This window comes from Vicia villosa, linkage group LG1 (assembly GCF_029867415.1).
Source record: "Vicia villosa cultivar HV-30 ecotype Madison, WI linkage group LG1, Vvil1.0, whole genome shotgun sequence".
In the NCBI taxonomy this organism is placed as follows: Eukaryota; Viridiplantae; Streptophyta; class Magnoliopsida; order Fabales; family Fabaceae; genus Vicia; species Vicia villosa.
In genome coordinates, this window is record NC_081180.1 from 188,205,241 (window position 1) to 188,228,856 (window position 23,616).

Genomic DNA, 23,616 nt, shown 5'->3' on the forward strand with positions numbered 1-23,616 from the left:
TACAAGGAGCATATGAATGGCATTAACAAAATAGGCCAAAATTATGGCCAAAAACAAGTAGCAAAATCACACAACAATTATAACATGGAAATGATACAAAAGAAATAAAAGGACAATTCAAAAATTAACCTAAAATATCTAAAAACAATTTTTATGCATTTTTTAGTTATTAAAAGAAAAATAGGAAAAATTCAATTAAAACCTAAATTTACTAATTAAACAAAATGAAAACAGGGGGTGCAAACTGAAATTACAGTGATGATTAGCAGATGGGCGTAGGGCCCAAACAGGAAGGCCCAAGGGCGTTTTTTGTTACAATCTTCTAAAAAGGCGTGACTATGGGCCAAAGGGGGTGCTAAGAAGAGACTCGGTACAGGCCCACAATTATTTTGTTCATATTTTGTTAGTGAAAAAAGCATGGGCCAGGGATGAGTGAATGAATTCGGGCCAGATACATTGTTTTTGATCCATTTTATTATTGTCAGGTTTTTGCACAGAAAGTAGATAAAACAAATTAATAAAAATAAAACAAAAAAGAGAATTTGGGAATTAGGGGTAAGCTTGCGTTGTTCCCACTTCTTATTCACTTTCAGAGATTTCGCTCTCTTGTCTAAATCGTGCGACGGCTCTCCATCATCCTCTCCGGCGAGCGTTATGAACGCCGCCGTGACCAATTCTTCTCCCATCTCAACCTCCATCTCTAATCTCAACTAATTTCACGGATTCCACTTCAATCTCCTACAATCGGAGTAAAAGACAAACCCTAGATCTAAGGAAAAACAGAATTAAACACTAAGGTTGCGAATCGCAGAGCGAGACCAAGGGGGAATCGTTCAAGGAGCTTAATGCTACACCACAACATCAAGAAAGCAGCAAGAGATGAAGGAGGAGTCAATTCGAAGACTTACCTGGATGACGAAGATGGCGACAATCGTTGAGGAAAACCGGAGGGGAGAATCCAAAGCTCTTCAGTGCGCGAAATAAACGCAATTTATGAATTTGATGAATTCTTCAGGTGAGCTTTAAACTTCCACGTCTTCTCTTTGTTCTTGCTTGCGCTATCTTCTTCTTCTTCTTCTTTCTGTGTGCGCTTCTCTTCTTTCTGTGTGCGATTTCTTCTGTGTTGTTGTGCTATTGCGTGAGAATGACTGAAATTGGGAGAGTGTGAGTTTATTGTGATGTTGTTGTTTGAGGATTGAAGGATGAGGGCGTTCGGTACGCTCTTGAGAGACAAGAGTTGATGGAGGTTAAGCTCAGTTGAAACGAGGCTTCGGGGCGAAGTCTTGTACAACAATGGTGAGAGAGCTTTAGTGAGAAGGTGAGGGAATTGAGAGAAGAGGAGTTGCAGAGAAGTGAAGGTTGGTGGATGAAGTGAGAATGGCGTGAAGATGATGAGGGTTATGGATAAGGTGAAGTGAGAATGAAGAAAGTGGAGTGTATTGAAATGAGCGTGAAGAATTGTGGGAGGTGAAAATGAGGGTGTCGTATGTAGAGAGTTGAATTGTGGAGGGAGGTAGTTTATATAGATTGAGGTTCTGAGATTCAGTTAGAGAGTGAGGATTGAGAGCCATTGGATTGACTGAGGTTGGTTGCGAATTGGAGGGTGGAGATTAATGGATTGGGGAGTTAGTTAGGCTTGTTATAAGTTAGTTAGGATCTGTTACTAGAGTTTGTTATTCGGTTTTGGTGGTTGTTTAGTGATTCTGTTATAGTTTGTAATTGATTTTTTGGCAGTTAACATGATGGCTTTTGTTATGAGTTGGTTATTGACAGTTGGGGTTGGTTAAGGGGAAGTTTGAAAGAAGTTAGTTAGGGAAGGAATGGGAAAACTGTAATGAGTTTTTTCCTTTTGTTGGAGGCTGTTAACTGGTTTTAATGGTTGATGATTGTAGGTGCAAGGTATGGTTTGAGTTTGGACATGGATTTCTGAAGTGACCTTCGGTATATGCTCTTGAACTGGTCTGGACCTGGTATACAATGATGATGATGAGTAAGTTAAAACCCTCGCATTTGTGTATGCGTCTGCCATAACTGTTAACAGCTACATGACTCGAACCGCTTAGCATAACACGTTTGATTTTGTGTCAATGGTGATGTGAATGAAGGTTTATGTGAATGTGTATATGAATGAGATGAACTGAATGTGGTGATTATGTCGATGTTTGATTGATTTATGGCTATATATGGATCTATTTATGGTAAATGCTAACAATTTGTCTTGATTGGTATGCTGACTGGGGTTTTTTTGTGTTTGATGCAGGGCTGATGGTTTAATGGTTAGCCTTCCTTTTTTGAACTGATGCATGACTGAGCAGGATTGGAGTTATGGATTTTGCAGGTTATGAAAGGTTAGTGTATTAGGAATTATTTGCTAGAGAATGTAAATTTAATTTGAATGGTATGGGCTTTTGTTGGAAACTATAGTGTAGTTTCTTGGACAGGTCTGGATGTATGATAGTAATTGATCGGAAAAATAGCAAGTGTACTATTTTTTTACCGATGTAGTAATAATGGGTTTTACCCCAAGTATCGATCACAAGGATTGCGTAGGAAACACAAGTGATTAGACTTAGTCAGTTAAACAAAAGTTCATATGGTGTGTTGTTTCACAGAGCTTAAACTACTAAGAAATAAAGCAAGTGAAAATTGAATTTAAGAATATAATAAAGTAATGCTAAGGTAGGGTGTGTGATTCTTTCTCTAATTTTCTCTGGATGTAGATTTCATTTACCGGAACATGTAGTTCAAGTATTCATTCTCAAGAATGATAATCCTAAGTCCTTAGTGAAAATCTTATTTGATTTGAACTCCGATTACTTAAGTCCTTAGAGAAAACGGATAAACCAAATCATTTATTTATCAAGAATTTCCGAATAACCAAATTATAACCCTAGTCCTAGGTGATGATCATGAGGTTCAATTGCATACAAACCCTAACAATTGTAGTCCTACGAATTGTCAACCACAGAACAATCCTCATCGGTTTGATAAAGAAAGCATTAAAAACAGTATGCAATTGACATGAACAAAATATAATTTCAATTAACGAAATACTAAATCCAGAGTTATTACAGATCGAATCAGGGACACCCCCTAGCATTGGGGGGTTTAGCCTCTCATAGTATCTAAAAAACGCAAATGAAAAAGTTTAGACATTACAATCAATTGGGAGTACTAAGATCTTCAATGGTGTCCACCGTTGAATCTCTTTGACTTCCAAATTCTCGCTTCCGTCTCTTTCTTCTCTGCAATTCTCTATTCTGATCTGTCAAAAGTGCCTCTTTCTTTGCCTCAGGTTGTTTTTATATTCACTCTCCTATTCAGGTTGAAGCCAAATACCAAAAGTACCCCTAATGATCACATTGGAGCAAGAAACATAAAAAAATCAAAATCAGCTCGCATCTGCAACACGGGCCATGTTGCTGCACATGGGTGCTCGTGTTGCTCGTCTGGCTCCTTTATTCAGAACTTCACTTTCCACGCAGCTTTCCACACGGACCGTGTGCCTGAACACGGGTGCCCGTGTGAAACCTCTGTTTCAGCTCCAAAAATAACTTTTCTGGCCACATTTCAACACGGGCCGTGTTGCTCCACACGGGTACCCGTGTTGACCTCTGAAATCGGCTTTTTCTAGCTTCTTTTATCCGCTCGTGCGCGCCATAAGTTTCTATCTCTCCCTTGCATCAACCTGGCCAAAAACATACTAACAACCAGCGCATAAAACGACACTTTTGTAATACTCAAAACACAATAAGATGCAAGAACGTCACAAAGACGAAAATATGAAAACTTACTTAAAAACATATGCCAATGCCACTTAGTATTACCAAGATTACGAATTTCGGTCGGAAAAAGATGCGGAAACTTACTAGAAATGGTGACCGATCACAACCCCACACTTATCTCATTGCCTGTCCTCAAGTGATGTATCGAGGCAAACAGAGGTCAACTACGCGATTCTTTTCTCCACAACACAATCAGGTTTTTCGCAAGATTCCCACACTTAGCAATCGAGTTTCTGGTTTCCTTCTTCAAACTATCCACTGCATTATCACTTTCGAGCACGTTTTCACCTGCAAGCTTTTCACAATCTCACAAAATCTCTCCGGGTTAAAGTGTCTACACTCACAGTACCAAGGCATGCATATTACTTTCAACTTTGAATAAATTCTCAAATCACTACACACAGATTACACACACTTCATGAGGTCTTAGGGCTGTAACGAGGCTTGGGTTTGGTGGGTAAACAAGAAACGGGATAACAAAAGGTTTGGTGCTCGGCATTTATATTGGATTCACTTCTCTACTCATACTGATTTGAATCGTAAAAATGGGGTTTGGACCTTATTTGGTCTTTCTCAAAAGTGGGCAAAGGTAAAGATTTTTCTTGCTTTGAATTTTTAAGACCTCTTTTTTTTTTTCACAAGATCCATATTCATCTTTTCTCTTCTTTTTTTCTTTTGAGAAATCAATTTTTTTTCTTTTCCTTGCCCCTTTTCTTTTTCAATGGTTTACAACCCCACACTTAGATTCTTTAGTGTCCTTCAAGTGATTACTATAAATGCCGAGCGATAATATGAACAATGGGAATGCGGGTGGTAAGAGAAATAACTAACAACAATGAACAAAACACACATTACGGCTCAAAAGGGTGACAAATGATATAATGCATACGGGATGGCTAGAAAGGCTCGGGGTTACAAAAAACTTGCCTCAGTGTGCGCTTTCGTAGTATGCTTGTGTTCTGAGAACGTACGCAAAATCAAAGTGAATAGTGCCATACCTGACTGGACTCTCATGTGGAGTTATGAATTTGGCTCTGATATCTCACCGGGTCGGTTAAGCTTGCATGCTTCAAGGTGCTCTTGGTGTCCTGCAATTTCCTTTCATCTAAAGTATACCATACTCCCCTCTTGGTTCAGTGTCGACTTCTTGCGTCCTACCTTCTTCTCTTTGATTGTGTCAGCTTCCGTAGTGCCTGCGGAGATCAAGTGTGGAATGTGTTGTTCAACCACTAACTATTAGCTCGCTCCCTTCCGACTTTTATCCTTTATCTGGTAACACCATGCTGGCACTGCACCCACAAACTTGAAAGAAACACACTTAAAGGTAAAAGTAAAAGAAATAAAACATAAACATACTAAACAAACTAAACAAACTATTCTATGAATTCAAAACGGAAAGCAAAGCAATAAAATAGCAAAAGAACCTCCCCCACACCTGAACGAAACATTGTCCTCAATGTTTCAATTCCAGTGTGACAGAGATTACCTAGCTCACTGATAAGGCGGTGGAGGAGGAGGATCCTGAGGAAACTGTAACATAAGGCGTCGCATCATCTCTTGGACGTCATCCACCACAGCTCCTTGTCGGAACAACTCAACACCTTGTCGTGTTTGCTCAGTGTGGAGAGCGCCAATCTCCATTTGTACCCACCCCCATTGATCCTGAGTCATGGAGGATGATCCAACAGTGTGCTGGAAGAACTGCTGAGGAGGCGGGACAGGGTGATCTTGGGCTGGACGGTCATCCTCCATGTCGTCACCTGCAAAATTATGGTCATGTGGAGGGCTTTCACCCATAAACTCACCTGTAGCTACATACAACCAGTTAGCACGATTTGCAATAGAAACAGTATCAGGTGCAGGTAGTGCCATAATATGCTGTCCATGGACAGTTAGTGAGAAGTACCCTAGCTTTACTACAATCATCCTCTGATTCACAAGAGTTTGCAAATCAATTTTCTTACCCAGTATTGAGGGTTCATCATTCAACAAGTGACCATAATCCAAGTGCTCAGCTAATTGAGAGATCATTCCTCCAACTGAAATCTCTCCGCTAGAAGCATACCCAACATGCTTCAGGTGGTTTGCAGCAAAGGCCGCGACATTCACCCGACTCACCTCAATCATGTTATGCAACAAAAATAGCTCTCTTCTCGCACAAACCCCTGTACTATCTCCCCTCCCAAACAGGGTGAAAGCCAAACCCTTCTGAGCATAACGGAAACAAGGGTTATGAATCCCCGAGGCCTTAGCCTTGCTTGGATTGTACCCAGCTGCACCTGTGATGGCTTCCCAGAATTCACAAGCAGGAAAAGTTTCGGGGGGGCGCCCGGTCCAGAGGACGGCAATTTCATTGCCTCCCCCACCTCTTCCACAGACAAAGAGTGCTTATGTCCAAACATATAAAACTCCAGATCACCAAAATACTCCATTTCGCAGCCATTCCATCTGTGTCTCAATTTGAATTCTACAGTGCTCAGGAATTCCAGAGTTAGGCCCTCATAAGTCGGTGCCTTAAACAACATAAAAGGCAACATTCCGATGTTGTGAAACATCCGGTAGACTTCATCTTTGAGGCCTAACTTGGTAAGTGTGTCGTCACAGATATACCTGGTCGAGAGTAATTTACGTTGAACTAAGATATCATACCTTGCTTTGTGTTCAGGCATGGCAAATGTAATGCCATGGGCATTCTCTTCTTGGTTCCCGCTACGAACGGTTGCGCGACTAGGGGCGCGACGGACCCGCTGCCTTGGTTGGGAGGATTCGGCGAAATCATCCCACACATTGCGGCATTGGGTTGTCTTTCGGGGAGGCATGATAATAGCTCTGCAAGAAAAATTAACAAGAAACCACAAATACCACAAGGAAAAATTCGGAAAAATAAAATTGCACAAAATCAAAAAACTAAACCGATAGAAGTGAAGAGGATGGAGAGTAGAGCAACTTTTGTGAAGGCACTATAGTGTTTAAATGGATGGTTGATGGTGGTAGAGTGAGTTTAGTGAGGATGGAGGCTAGTGTTTAATGGAGGAAGAGAGTTAGAAGTGGGAGAATGAATGGAATAAAGAGGAAGAAGGTTATAATGCAGATGGGGCCCACATGGGTGGCCCAAAAAAATTTGAAAATTCTGCCCCCGCATTGCCCACACGGTCCGTGTTCCTGCACACGGGCGGAAGTGTGGATTCTCTGCCATTTTGAAAAAAGGTGTTCTGGGTGCAACACGGGCCGTGTTGCTGCACACGGGCGCCCGTGTTGCAGGTGCTGTAGCTTCAATTCCACTCTTTCTTTATTTCCTTTTTTTTTCTGCGTTCTTACTTCAACACGGGCCGTGTTGCTGCACACGGGCGCCCGTGTTGATGTTCTTCTATGCATCAAAATGGAACAATCTCCGTGCCTTGTTACTCGAGTTTCGTCTACCGGTCCAAAATCTACCACCTACAATAAAACAAAATAAAACAAGGAAAACGAATGTTAAAGAAAAAACGCGTGGGTTGCCTCCCACGGAGCGCTTCGTTTAACGTCGCATGGCTCGACGGTCTACACCTCATCCGGTGAGACGCAAATGATCAATCACTCCCGTTCCTACTCCAGTGTAGTAGGGCTTCAGCCGTTGTCCATTTACCTTGAACACATCTCCATTGTTTGGATTTTTAACTTCCACAGCACCATGAGGTAATACCTTTTGTACCACAAACGGACCAGACCACCGGGATTTTAATTTCCCAGGAAAGAGTTTAAGCCTTGAGTTGAAAAGAAGCACTAATTGGCCTTCCCAAAATACTTTCTGTTTTATTCTCTGATCATGCCATTTCCGGGTCTGCTCTTTATAAACCTTAGCATTCTCATAGGCTTGATCACGGAATTCTTCTAGCTCATGGAGTTGAAGAATCCTTAATTCACCTGCTCTTGCAAGATCATAGTTCAAGTATTTGGTGGCCCAAAATGCTTTGTGTTCAAGTTCAAGAGGGACATGGCACGCCTTACCATAAACTAGTTGATACGGGGACATACCAATGGGAATCTTGAATGCTGTTTTGTACGCCCATAGTGCGTCTTCAAGTTTCATAGACCAATCTTTTCTCGACGCACTAACCGTCTTTTCGAGAATCTGCTTGATCTGCCTGTTCGAAACCTCCACCTGACCACTGGTTTGAGGATGATAAGCAGTGGCAATCTTATGTTTCACATTGTACTTTTTCAACAGATTCTCCATCAACTTGTTTAAGAAGTGGGTGCCTTCATCGCTGAATAGTGCTCTGGGAACCCCAAATCTAGAGAAGATATTGGTTTTGAGAAAGTTCACTACCACTCTTGCATCATTTGTGGGTAGAGCGACTGCTTCAACCCACTTGGAGACATAATCAACGGCTACGAGGATGTAGTTCTTTCCAAAAGATGGTGGAAAAGGTCCCATAAAATCGATTCCCCACACATCGAACAGTTCGACTTCAAGTATACCCTTCTGTGGCATCTGGTTTCTTTTGGAAATGTTCCCCGTTCTTTGACACCTGTCACATTCTTTCACAACGCTTTGGGCGTCTTTGAATAGTGTAGGCCAATACAACCCAGATTGTAGGACCTTCGCAGCCGTTCTATCACCACTGAAATGTCCTCCATATTCGGAATCATGGCATGCTTTTAGCACATCCCTTTATTCATCCTCGGGTACACATCTTCTGATCAAACCATCGAGTCCTTTTTTGTATAGGAATGGATCATCCCATAAGTAGAACCTGCAATCATGTAAAAACTTTTTCTTTCTGTTAGAGTCAAAATCTTCAGGTACAATACCACCTACCAAATAATTCGCATAATCGGCGAACCAAGGCACACCAATAACAGCGAGGATATGTTCATCAGCGAACTCGTCCTTTATTGGGTGTGTCTCTTCTGTTTCTGCAATCGGTGACATTCGAGACAAGTGGTCAGCCACAGTGTTTTCAGACCCTTTCTTGTCACGAATCTCCACATCAAACTCCTGAAGGAGTAAGATCCATCTTAGCAACCTGGGCTTAGAGTCCTGTTTAGCAAAAAGATACTTCAAAGCAGCATGGTCAGTATAAACAATGACTTTAGAACCCAACAGATATTGCCTGAACTTATCAAAGGCATATACAACAGCTAGCAACTCCTTCTCAGTAGTTGCATAGTTCATCTGTGCAGGGTTTAGCACATGACTAGTAAATGACATGTAACAACTTTTCTCTATGTTGTCCTAGAACTGCCCCTACTGCAATATCATTGGCATCACACATGATCTCAAAAGGTAGAGACCAATCCGGGGCTACAACAATGGGTGCCGACACTAATTTTTGTTTTATAGTGTCAAATGCCATGGCACACTTTTCATCGAAAACGAAGGCTTTGTCTTTAACTAGCAGTGTAGTTAATGGTTTTGCAATTTTTGAGAAATCTCTTATGAACCTACGATAAAAACCCGCATGTCCTAAGAAACTTCGAATACCTTTTTCGTTCATGGGGGGAGGCAGTTTGGCTATTACCTCTATCTTTGCTTGGTCCACTTCTATTCCTTTGTGAGAAATTTTGTGACCTAACACTATACCTTCGCGTACCATGAAATGGCATTTCTCCCAATTGAGGATTAAGTTGGTCTGTTGGCATCTTTCTAAAACAAGAGCAAGGTTAGTCAAACAATTATCAAAAGACTTACCAAAAACTGAGAAATCATCCATGAATACTTCCATGTGTTTCTCAAGCATATCTGCAAAGATGGATTGCATGCATCTCTGAAATGTGGCTGGGGCATTACATAACCCGAATGGCATCCTCCTGTAAGCGAAAATACCAAAAGGGCATGTAAATGCAGTCTTCTCTTGGTCTTCTAGTGCAACAGCTATCTGATTATACCCCGAATAGCCATCGAGGAAACAGTAATAGTCATGACCCGCTAACCTTTCTAACATCTGATCGATGAAAGGTAGTGGGAAGTGATCCTTTCTAGTTGCTAGATTCAATCTTCGGTAATCTATACAGACTCTCCACCCTGTAACTGTTCTTGTGGGAATCAACTCATTCTTTTCATTCTTGATTACCGTAGTTCCGCCCTTTTTAGGCACCACATGCACTGGACTCACCCATGAACTGTCAGATATGGGATAGATCATCCTTGCGTCCAAAAGTTTTACCACCTCCTTTCGAACCACCTCCTTCATTGCTGGATTGAGTCGTCGTTGAGGTTGGACGACCGGTTTGTGATCATCTTCCATTAAGATTTTGTGCATGCAAAGCGTTGGACTTATCCCTTTCAAGTCTTCAATTGACCATCCAAGAGCACTTTTATGCTTTTTGAGGACTTTGACAAGCTTATCCTCTTGAAGAAATTCATGGTGAGAACTTATAATAGCCGGGCACTTACTTCCAGTGTCTAAAAAGACATATTTGAGGTTCTCCGGAAGTTGCTTTAGTTCAGCTCCTTTCTTTGGTACGTCTTCACTTCCTTCCACTAATGGTTGCCTTAGATCTTCCCATCGATTGTGACGAGAAGTTTTGGTAAATGACGTTTCCATCATGGCTAAGACTTCACTGTCCTTTTCATCAATGATTTCCTCCTCTTTGAAGATTGATAGACTCAAAACTCTTTCCAAAGGTAGCTTTTGTGTTGTCAAAGAATTTTCTTCATCACAAATTTGCTCAATTACCTCAATGTGTTGACTCGTGGCAACATCATCCTTGTACTTCATCGTGTTTCGCACATCAATCTTCAACTCTTCATCATAAACTTTCAAAGTCATAGTACCCTCTTCTATGTCGATCAAGCATCTTCCGGTTTCCAGAAAAGGTCTTCCCAAAATGATCGGTATCTCTTCGTCTTCGGGCATCTCTAAAATAACAAAGTCTACCGGGAACACGAACTTGTCGATTTTCACCAACACATCTTCTACCACTCATTAGGGTCTTTTAACGGATTGGTCAGCAAACTGAAGTGTCATACGAGTGTCTTGAACTTTACCTATTCCCAATCTTTTGTAGATGGATAAAGGCATAAGACTCACACTTGCCCCCAAATCGATCAGAGCTTTCTTGAAGGATCTATCACCAATTGTGCATGGAATCGTTACCGATCCTTGATCTCTTTTTTTAACTGGAATCTTTATCCCCTGCAAAATAGCACTACATGTTTCAGTTAGAATAATCGGGTCACTGTCGATTGTTCGTTTCTTTGAAATAATATCCTTCATGAATTTCGCATATGTAGGCATTTGCTCCAGTGCCTCTAAGAATGGAATATTCAGCTCAAGTTTCTTGAACATCTCTAGAAACTTCTCGAAGTTCTTCTCATGTTGTTCTTTCTTCCTATTCCTTGTGGGAAAAGGAAGTCTCACCGCTGGTTTAGGTGTAGCAACTTTTTCTTTGACTACTCCTTCTTCGCCTATGACTTCTTTCCTTACTACCTCATTTTCTTTAATCTCCACATATACTTCAATCAACATATCTTCTTCATCAGAGTTTTTCTCATGTGTTTCCTTCGATTTATTGCTCCTTGTTGTCACAGCGTTCACATGATTGTTGTCTCTAGGATTCGTAACCGTGGTACTTGGTAAAGCTCCCTGTGGTTGAGTATTGGTCATTTGTTGTGCAATTTGACTCATTTGAATCTCCAGATTTTTGATTGAAGAACCTGTGTTCCTAAGAGTGCTCCTTGTTTCCTCTTGGAATTGAGAATTGTGAGCGACCATCTTTTCAAAAGCAATTTCCCAATCCGCTTTCTTTGGTACCTGTTGTTGACCTTGAGGTTGGAATTGTTGTGGATGGTGCTGGAACTGTGGTTGATACGGAGGTTGTTGTTGTGGAGGTCTGTACTGTTGTGTCTGAGCTGGAACTTGGAACTAGGTTGATCCTTGCTTCTGAAATTTTCCTTGTTGATCCTTCCATGTAAAGTTAGGATGATTTTTCCAACCTGGGTTATATGTATTGGCATATAGATTGTTTTGCCTTAACATATGAATCTGCTCCACCTGTTCTTGTGTTGCCACACAATGCATAGAAAAATGTGGTCCACTACATATTTCACAAACAACGGGGGTAGTTGGCTCAACTTGAGCCACCTTCTGTTCACCGATATTCATCTTTTTCAATCTTCTCTCTACCTCAGCCGCAATTTGGTCTTCCATTTTGACTACCTGATCAGCAAGCTTCAAATCAATTTTTCCTTCTGGTTGGCTCATAGCGCGGTCATATAACTCAATGTGCTCATTGGCGGCAATCGCTTCTATGATTCTCTTGATACCAGTGGCTGTTGAAAAGTTGGTTGAGCCACCGGCGGTGGTGTCGATAAGTTGTTTTGTCTTCAGTCGAAGACCGTTCACAAACGTCTGCATTTGCTCGGTTGGGTCCATGTTATGAGTAGGACACGCAACCAAACATCTCTTGAACCTTTTGTATGCATCTCCCAATGATTCCCCTTCTTTTTGCTTGAAATTCACAATATCATATCTTTTTTGAATAAAAACTGATGCAGGGAAATATTCATTAAGGAAAGCCGTTTCCATTTGTAGCCATGTTGTGATGCTTCCAGCTGGAAGTGAGTAAAACCATTCTTCTGCGTCTTCGGATAAAGTGAATGGAAACATCACAAGTCTCTTGGCCTCTTCAGAATGGCCTTCAATCTTCAATGATGTAGTTGTGGTGAGGAATCTTTGTAGATGCTTATTTGCATCTTCATTGATTCTTCCCGCAAACGGCTTGCTCTCCAACTGTCGGAGAGTTGAAGGATGGAGTTGGAAGTGTGCCACATTGACCGGTTGGTTTATGATGGTCATTCTTCCAAGCGGGGCATTATCCCTTCCATAGTCTCCTAAAAGCCTCTCTGGAGGAGGTGGATCAGCTGCCATAGTTTATGGCTCAGATTCTGACTGTTCGGATGAACTAGATATTCTTTCTTCGTCTTCTGATTCTGAAACTATAGGAGATTCTCTTGTTCAAGCCAGTCTTTTCTGCTTAAGTTCTCGGAGTCGTGCTCGCAATAGCCTTTCTGGTTCTACGTCAAAAAGAAGTTCAGCTGAGGCCTTACCCCGCATACAAGATTAGAAGTTGATTAGTTTGAAGTAAACAAGAATAAAACTAAACAAATACAAGTTCAGCAAAAATAAAATTTTAACTGACTAATTAGCACTTATATTTTGGCAATCCCCGGCAACGGCGCCAAAAACTTGATCGGAAAAATAGCAAGTGTACTATTTTTTTACCGATGTAGTAATAATGGGTTTTACCCCAAGTATCGATCACAAGGATTGCGTAGGAAACACAAGTAATTAGACTTAGTCAGTTAAACAAAAGTTCATATGGTGTGTTGTTTCACAGAGCTTAAACTACTAAGAAATAAAGGAAGTGAAAATTGAATTTAAGAATATAATAAAGTAATGCTAAGGTAGGGTGTGTGATTCTTTCTCTAATTTTCTCTGGATGTAGATTTCATTTACCGGATCATGTAGTTCAAGTATTCATTCTCAAGAATGATAATCGTAAGTCCTTAGTGAAAATCTTATTTGATTTGAACTCCGATTACTTAAGTCCTTAGAGAAAACGGATAAACCAAATCATTTATTTATCAAGAATTTCCGAATAACCAAATTATAACCCTAGTCCTAGGTGATGATCATGAGGTTCAATTGCATACAAACCCTAACAATTGTAGTCCTACGAATTGTCAACCACAGAACAATCCTCATCGGTTTGATAAAGAAAGCATTAAAAACAGTATGCAATTGACATGAACAAAATATAATTTCAATTAACGAAATACTAAATCCAGAGTTATTACAGATCGAATCAGGGACACCCCCTAGCATTGGGGGGTTTAGCCTCTCATAGTATCTAAAAAACGCAAATGAAAAAGTTTAGACATTACAATCAATTGGGAGTACTAAGATCTTCAATGGTGTCCACCGTTGAATCTCTTTGACTTCCAAATTCTCGCTTCCGTCTCCTTCTTCTCTGCAATTCTCTATTCTGATCTGTCAAAAGTGCCTCTTTCTTTGCCTCAGGTTGTTTTTATATTCACTCTCCTATTCAGGTTGAAGCCAAATACCAAAAGTACCCCTAATGATCACAATGGAGCAAGAAACATAAAAAAATCAAAATCAGCTCGCATCTGCAACACGGGCCGTGTTGCTGCACACGGGTGCCCGTGTTGCTCGTCTGGCTCCTTTATTCAGAAGTTCACTTTCCACGCAGCTTTCCACACGGACCGTGTGCCTGAACACGGGTGCCCGTGTGAAACCTCTGTTTCAGCTCCAAAAATCACTTTTCTGGCCACATTTCAACACGGGCCGTGTTGCTCCACACGGGTACCCGTGTTGACCTCTGAAATCGGCTTTTTCTAGCTTCTTTTATCCGCTCGTGCGCGCCATAAGTTTCTATCTCTCCCTTGCATCAACCTGGCCAAAAACATACTAACAACCAGCGCATAAAACGACACTTTTATAATACTCAAAACACAATAAGATGCAAGAACGTCACAAAGACGAAAATATGAAAACTTACTTAAAAACATATGCCAATGCCACTTAGTATTACCTAGATTACGAATTTCGGTCGGAAAAAGATGCGGAAACTTACTAGAAATGGTGACCGATCAGTAATGCTGAGTGTGTATGTTTCTGAATGGTTAGAGTCGGTATTTTCTTATTGCTTGCAGGGTCAGTTTTTTGTATGGGAAGGCTGGCAGCTAATGGAACTGTTTTTTGAACAAAAGTAATTCAGATATGCCAAGATTGTATGTGTATATTTTGGAAGCCTTCAATTTGTATGAAAGAATTGTATCTGTAGGTGACCAATATATGAGGTGGATGCTTGAATTCTGTTCTAAATTGTGATCCATGTGACCGGTATGAGGCTGCAGTACAGGTGATGCATTTTATGGTGTTTATGGGACATGGATCTTAACATACTCAAAGCAACACGAGGTCAACGGCTGGAAGATGGACGGAGCGGCTAATGACATAAGTACAATTGAAGAGTTTTAGCGAAACATGAGTCAAGGGTCAGGGTTCTAGTCAGTGTCAACTGTACTTTTTTTTTTGTAATTTTCTATGTAATTGTAATATATGGATTTTGTAATGTAGTGTAGTGTCAAATGTGTGGAAGTACAATGCAGTTGGTTTTGTAATGAGAAATAAAACGACATTTGATGGTTTTCACTATATGATGTAATTGAATCAGGTCTTGAAAATATAATATAATGAAATTTGATGATGGTATTTGTATTTTGGATTTTGGGTGATAATGGTGATGTCATGGTATTTGAATTTTTGTGATGAATATTGGAATGGAAATGTGAATTGGAATTGAGTGGTTTTGGATCTTTGGCTTGTAATGACTTATTCCAAGTGAGGCCCTTTTCCCACCATTTCCAAATTTGCATCTTGATTGAATGAACTACAGGGCATGATGAGAAATAACCGAAAACCATGTCATGGAATTTTAGTCAAAACTCAACTGTCTAAGTTTCACTTTGACTAAAAAATCAAAGCTTGAATTATTGCCTTCCAATTTGAAATGATTCTCAAGACACTTTGTCTCACCTCAAACTCTTGTACAAAATTCAAAGCATATGATTTATAGCATAAGCAGCCAAGCAAACCAATCTCAGATTACATGATAAGACCTCGATGAAATCACAATATGTTGAGATAGCCCATGTAGTGATCATAACAAAATCTTGCAATCCACCGGTAAACCCAAGCATCCAGGCCTAAGAGACCTAATCCCTTAGTCATATACCAGACATCATTTCACTCTTGATGAAAGGATAAATAAGCCTTTGTTCTAAGACTCGTGTGAGACCCCAATTTTCTATGCGACCCTTGATCCCATGCTTTAGAGGTTTATTTGATGAATGAATGCAAAGTGCTAGATGACCTAATGGAGGGATACGCATGAGTATGAAACTTAAGCCAATTAGAAGTTAGGGGCAGGACAAATTTGGGGTATGACAGCGACCACCATTGCCCACTTCGGCCTTAGGTGTTCCATGCGGTGCAACCACCACTCGCCTTCTTCGGCCCCGGGTGTTACATGCCCACCAGCTTCCGCATGGTTCGTCCTCGAACCACATCGTACTGGGAGAGGTCTGGCTCTGATACCAACTGTAACACCCCATACATAACTGACTAGTATATTATGCATGAAACGTTAAAATTGATATATAGTACATACAAAAGCTATAGTTATAGAAAGATCCATATAAAATACAACATGAAATTCTACTAAGAAGCATAATACATGAGTCTTCAATGGATCTTGCACAGCGGAATGTCAAAACCAACGAGGTCTTTGAGCCAACACCACTTCCAAGTCTTCAGTCCAAACCTGTTACTGACCAAACGCTACTAACTGCACCTGAAAAAAATATAAGTTGATTGGGGTGAGATTACTAAATCTCAGTAAGTCCTCCTATCCTATGGGTCCACTCGGATCTACAGGGTACATGCATCAAAACTGAATCCACCATTGATCCGGGGTTTATCCTCACATCCGGTACAAGTGCGGAGCAAACACATGAATCGTCCACCATAGGAGTCATCGCATCACAGTACACAAACAGTACAACAAACACGTATGCAAACCCATACCCATGTACGGGGAATCCAGAAGTGGTAACAACCAAACTACCAAGGCTGCACGCACACCCTCGGTGGGTTCACCCATGCCTACTTGTCAAGAGACTTGCACAAGCACCCTGCAAGAGTGATTAAATGGGTTCGCACAAGCCTACTTGGCTGCCAGATTACCTTGCCTAAGAGGCGACACCATCCCATTAACCATCTGTACGCACGTGGTGTTAACAGCAAGTGCAACACGCCGTCTCGACGCATGAGCCCATCCGGGTAGGAACCTAATGATGTAGCCTACATGGCATCACTAGAGATGGTTTACCTGTTATGCGTAGGCTTACTTAGCCGCATAACGCCATCATACCGAGCACGCGAGTGTGTATACAGCAAGTGAGTAAAATGCCTCCAAACCCTCACAAGCACACTACAACAGTAGTTCAGCTGTGTTAATCATACCAAGAACGCCAATGTGTTAACAGCAAGTGAGTAAAACTCCGTACGGAAACTCACGAGCACATCGCAATGGTAATTGGAAACTAGTCCATATACAATGGTGTCTTACCACCTAGTAGTGGCCCACTTCGATTCTAGCATACCACACGCATAACAAGCGTCAATCACACAATACAATCAATCCCGAATGTTTAACCAAAACAATGGGAATTAATGATCATTATCACACAAAGCATCATGCCACAAACATGCAACCATCTCCGAACGTCAATCGAACGGACGAATAAACATAATATGGTCATCATAAAGTATATCAATATAATGCATTAATTAATGATCCGCATATTGAGAATCAACACATCCATGATCATTAACAGCATTAACATGTTCAAATATAATTTAAACAAGTCTCACACGACTAAGGAGGCGTTCGGTTCTCTATTCGGAACGGAACTGCTCTCGGGGGAATTAGTAATGTAAAATCTCGCCCGACGAGGTTCACTAAGTAGGGTTCCAATATTATTAAATCACACATTCTGATTTGGGGACCAATTTTATTAGAAAGTACACGTCGCTAGCTTTCCAACGATATATGGTACGCGTCAAACGGATATACGAAGTGGGAGTTATGAATTTTCGAAATTCTGAAAATTCTGCTCAGCATGCAGAGTAACGGGTTACTTCATTTCAAGTAACCGGTTACTTCAGCCCAGAATCCATTTTTTTCACTTTTCGCTCCCAGGTAACCGGTTACCTCATCCAAGTAATCGGTTACTTCACCTGCAAAACCCAAAATTCTGCATTTTAAGGGTTCTAAATCCATTCTAACTTTAATCCAAACACTTCTAACATCCCAATATCATTCCAAAAGAGTGCATTATCGATTATTAGTAGAAACAACATGGAACACAAACACACTATCAACATGCAATATAGTTTAATCATCAAAGAACATATATCATGCATCAAGTGTATCTCACCCTAGCCCCATAACATACAATTTCCCACTTTCTACCCAAGTTGCTATCTAAGGACTCACCTTGCTAAAAAGGAGGTTGAGAGGATGATCATGCAGCCATTGAACCCTCACCATAGCCAAAGTTTCACTTCATCTTCATCAAACCCGTATCCACTCTTTAACACACAATCAGCATGCATGTCCCAACTTCAAACTCGTTTTTCTCCTTCAAAACAAAAGCTATAAATGCGAACCATAGGTGCAAATCGAAGAGAAATTCGTTAGCTTTCCAATAGGACCGGAATCGTTACGATCGGAGTTACGAGTTGAGAGTTATACCTGATTTAGTGGGAGCTGCACCATTGTTGCGAAAATGCACTTGTTTCATGAGTTCTTCTTCCTTTCTTGTTTTCAAGTTCTGATTTGCAAGCCAAACAAGTCCTTAAGTCCATGCAATGGAGTTAAATGTCTCTTGTGCCCTCCAACTAAGTGTTAATTACTATCATGCCACTTGGTTGCCTCCCAACTAAAACACATGTGATTCTAACTATTCCACCACTCTTGATAATAATCATTCATAGATTAATGTAGGATATTACATTAATAAATCTAATTATCTAATTACGTACAAATAAAGTCTAATCTAATTAAATCTCTAATTGATTTTAATTATTAAGTCTAAAAAATCTAATCAAATCCTAATTACTAAATTAATCAAAATTATTTTTAAAAAATAAAATAAAATCAATTAAACCTAAATCTAATTATTTAAAAAAAATATTCTAATTACTAAATATAATCTAATTAAATTTTAAATTTTAAATTAATCCTAATTATTAAATCCAACCAAATCAAATAAAATTAATGTTAGGAAAAAAATCAAATCAAACTAGAACTAATTTTTTTGTGTTTTTAATGATTTTGTAATGATTAAACTAATTAAAATATCCTAATTAAATTAAAATAAATTAGTTGAAGAAAGAAAGAAAATTAATCGGTTAAAAAAAACCCTAAACCTAATTAACTAATGGAAATAAAGGGTTAATAAATAATTAAAAGTTAAAAGGTTAATTAATAAAATAAGAGAAATAGTGAAAAAGTGATGAAAATTGAGAGAAAAAAAGATTGAGGGACGTCGACGTTACCGGCATGACGGTTGTTGGGCTGCTGCATTTTGCGGTGTCGTTGGAGGGATCGCCGGCGGTTGAGGCGTGAAGGAGTGATGCGGATCCGGTTATTCGATGGTTCTGACTGAGTTCCACTTCTCTTTTTTTTTCCTCTTCTACGTCTTTGGTAGATTATTTTCCATGTGATTTCCTCTTCTTCCCCATATGTATTCTCTCTTCTCCATTCACACAAACAAAATCAAATCAAAAGAAAAACAATACTTTCAAAACAATAATAATGGCCATCAATTGAACCAATAAAAAGCTAGCCAAAATTAAAAAAAAATAAACAACACCACCTGAGGGCGTCGATGGCGGTTTGTGGAGGAAAGATGCACGTTGAATCGCTCGGTTCTACGCTGGAGTCTTCGGCGGAGGTTGAACCGCTCAGTTCTACGGTTAGAGGAAAATATAAGTTCTTGAGTTTTTTGAAAGTGTTATTGATGTTCTTCAATAAGCTATGTAGTTGTTATGATATTCATGAGAGAAAGTGAAATTTGATCTTGGAGTGAAGGAGGAGAAAATATTTTGTTTGTTTGTGAGAAGAGAGAGAGAGTGGGAGTAAGGGTTTGAATTGTTGTGTCTAATGTGTAAAAATTAGTGATATTTATAGTGTAACTTAGGTCAACAAATATGGAACAAAAAAAATCAAATATTAACTATTCATTAAAAACTTAAATCAAAAATAATTTGATTGTGATCTTTTAAATGATTACCTAATAATTTCTTAAAAAGATCTTTACTTGTTACCCAAGTTGTGAAAAATGTTAAAAATAGAACAAATAAATTAAAAACTTCCTTTTTTGTATTTTTTTGAATATTTTATGATTTTTGGTGATTTTTTGACTAAAAAATGCATAAAAGTGAAAATTGACTATTTTAAAAAATGCCTATTTAATTAGTGCGAAAATTAAATTAAAATAATAAAAAATGCAATTTTTATGATTTTTGAATAATGGAAATAAAGTAAGAATTAAAATTAGAAAACAAATAAAAAAGGAGAAATGTTAAAAGTGAGATTCGAGCCCGGGACCTCTCGCTCATGTACCTTTTAACCTCAAATCCTTACCAACTGTACTACGTCACTTATTCGAAATAAAATGACGTTTGCAAATGTATGAGGGCATATTTTGGGGAATGACAGTTGGTATCTAATCTCGGGACCTTGGAGTGCTTTGCTAGTTGTAGCAACCTGGCCTAAAAATTAAATTTAGAGTCGCCACCTATTCTACCAGGGCGAATAGGAAACCCTACGCAGTCTTAGAGAATTCCGGGTAAATTATTATATTCAGGTCAAGGGAAGGTGTTAGGCACCCTTAACCCTTTCCTAAGGTTTTGAGTTTAAGGCAAAGGTTTATGGCTAAAAGTGTTAAGGTTTATAGCTAAGGAAATGAATAGGGTGAAAAGTGAGATTTTTGGGAAGGGGACTCGCCTTGGTTATCCAAGTGTCTACGTACCTCCTTATGGAGGATCAGAGTCTACGTAGTTCAGGGAGGGTTGTACGCCTTAGAATTCATTATGAATGTACGAAGGCATTTTGAATTGCCTTATCGAAGTTTTGAAAATCCGTCGTTTGAAGATGAAAAAAGTGTTTTAGGTGTGGCGTACAACCCTGATTTAAATTTGTCCTATTAATCACAATGATCAATAGGTTTGATCACTATAATTAACAGTATTAATGAAGGATTGCTAACAATTATAATCGATAGATTCGATTATCACTAATAGCAAATAAATGTATTTTAAAAAAAATTAAAAATAAAATTATCGTTACCCCTCATAATCAAAAGATTTGATTAAAAATAGTAACGAATTGATACAAGGAAATGCTAATCATCGTAACCAATAAGATGGTTAAAACCTTTTAGCAAAAATAATCCTTATTTGAATTTAATAATCAAATAATTAGATAATCGATTATTACCCATCGCGATCTATAAATTTAATCGAAACGAATAATAAATTAAATTTTAATGTTTATTATATTTTAATTTAATTAAAAAAATCATATTATAAATATAAATAATAATTAAAACTTGATTATATAGTTAATAAAATTCTAAAACAAATAAATAGAGAGAAATTGGATTTTTATTGAGTGTGATTAAATTAGAGGGTCCATGGTATGGATATTCAGCCCTGGGCGTTAGTTCTATGTGAGTGATGATCCTATGGCTAGATCCTGAAGGTACATAGTGGTCCATCTAACTTCTAGCGCATGGAATCAAGAAAGCTGGGTTTACATAAAAAAAATAGGAAGCGAGGGATCGAATCTCGTCCCTTGCCTCACACGGACGCTCACTTACCACCCCAACTGGCCAATTCATTCGTTTCATAAACGCTTTTGATACATAATATATGGTAACTACAAAATATGATAGAAACACGCGCGAAAAATCAAATAGGCCAATGACTTAACGATACATCGTCGTCTTCTTCATAAAGCCTGAAAAAACCTACATATGTTTGCTACGATTTGGCTACAAACTCCTTCGTAGCAATTAAACCTAGGCCACATGAAAATCATCTACGAGCAATAAAAAAATTTCGCGACTATCCTAGTTTTTTCGTCCAAACCCCCTGAGCACGATAGCACCCCTAATTTCTCCTAATTTTACTCCTAATGAAAAACCCCAATTTCACACCCAAGAACCCTAATTCGGCCTTCAATGGCAAAACACATTTGAACCATACAAACTCCAATTTAATAATCAAGAAACATTCATAGCATCGAAACAAAGCATGATACAAAATCAAATTCACCTAAAGATGCATGAATTACCCTAATCGATTCAAAGTTTAGAATGACATACCTGGGCTTATATGGAGGTATTCTGGGGTGTTGATGCAGCGTGATGATCCAAACACCTTCAGAATCCTTCAAGAAACGTTTTGCAATCCTTAGATCCATTTGAAACACTTAAATTCTTCAAAATCGAAAGCAAGTTCTTGATGAATTTTTTTGTGTTCTTGAATATGCTCACTACTCAGAATTTCGTCCCCTATTCCATTGACCTCTCTTCTCTATTTATAGAGGAGTGTATTAGGTTAACTAACTTGCTTCCAATCTTCATATTTTGTGAAATTGATCTTTGATTGGAATTTGAATAAAATCTTTCTAAATTGGACCAATATTGCTCCTTCTCTTTCCAATATCCTTGCACACGAATTTGTGTTGAAAATATGCCATAAATATTGATTGAAATTGATTATTATGAGGCCTATAACCAAATATTTGATTTTCTTTGATTTATATAACTTTAAATCATTATTTAAATGATTAAAAATCATATAAAATCAAATAAAAATACTACAATTCGTGGAAAATAAATTTAATGGCTTGGATAACTTGTGGACCAAGATTAAACCTTAAAAAGTTAGGCCCATTTGCAAGAAACTTCAATTTGAACCCCTTTTACTTCACATATTTCCTTCAAAATTGCCCATCTTTGATAAGGCACATCTCCTTCAATTTTTAAGATATAAAATAGTTCTACGACTTTTTAGAAACCTCAAGGTATCCTCTACAAGCCACTTTGGAACATATGTTTCATTTGGAGATTTTATCTTGATGATATGCCCTTTGACAAAAAACTGCTTTTGGTTGACTTTTGAAAAGGACCTATAATCTTTTGCACCATATCTCCCAAATGAAGCATTTCTGGCCTTGGCATGTGAGAGACAAAGTTGTAGAGAATCCAATTTACTTCAAAATAGTCTTTGAGTGAGAAATTTCTGATGTTCCATGTGAAATTTATGCCTTGTCAAAGTACAGTTGACTTTTTGGACTAAAACCCTAATTTATTAACATTGCCCTTTGTTGATTTTGAAGCTTTTCCTTGATGAATCATGATCAACCTTTGATCAAATGATGAATGATACTTAATAACATTAGTGTCAACCAAGAATCAGGAGTTTTGACAATACCTTGACCATAGTTGACTTTTAGGTCAAACTAATCGACTGTGGATCATCTGAGCCAATGAATGAGCAACCCTTGGAATTAAAGCTTGACTTTTGGCATGGAGATCTTTTGAAACATACTGACCCATATGAGATCCATTGGGAACCTTGGTTGATCACTTATATTAGGAGAATGCAAAACCCTAGTTTAGGAGGCCCTTGATTAGGAGGAAGCCTTGAGTAAACCCTTGAGCCTTGAGTCATTGGAGATGAAATGGGGAGGGAAAATTTTTGGGTATGACACTGGTGAAATAGATAGGTCTTTGTCCTTCTAGGTTTTCTCAGATAAGGGCGGCGCTGACTGCTTGGGTGGCGATGAATAGGTATAGGTAAAGGATTTCCCCAACGTCGGGCCTCGAGAGGACAGGCGAGCACGAGAGAACTTGTTTGAGATGGGAGAGGGCGTGCTCGCATTCGTCCGTCCATTCGAACGCAGCTTCATGTTAGAACAAGATTTGTTCTGATCAATATTCTTAGTTTTGATGATAACATTATATATGAATTTTGTATAAGACAATGTGGTACTCTAATCCTATGCATTTTCCATTTCAGGAAATATATAAAGAGTATGCACAAATTCAGCGCAAGAAGCACTGACTCAGAAGGTTCAATTATGCAACATCAGAACATGCTCTCGCAAGACATCAAAAGATGGTCAAGCAGAATCAGAACATGGGCTATGAAGCATCATAAGAACTTGAGTTCAGAAGCAG

At 39.0% G+C, this 23,616-nt stretch overlaps 1 protein-coding gene across 1 annotated transcript; it reads right to left on the reverse strand.

Moving 5' to 3' along the window:
- Nucleotides 1-10,696: 10,696 nt before the first annotated feature.
- Nucleotides 10,697-11,485, reverse strand: LOC131661376 (uncharacterized). Its single transcript, XM_058930907.1, has one exon. The coding sequence runs from the start codon at nt 11,483-11,485 to the stop codon at nt 10,697-10,699; it is 789 nt and encodes a 262-aa protein (XP_058786890.1).
- Between the last annotated feature and the right edge of the window lie 12,131 nt (nt 11,486-23,616).

What these genes read in the sequence shown, in the direction of transcription:
- LOC131661376 (XM_058930907.1), bottom strand. Translation starts at nt 11,485, where the DNA reads ATGGTCGCTCACAATTCTCAATTCCAAGAGGAAACAAGGAGCACTCTT.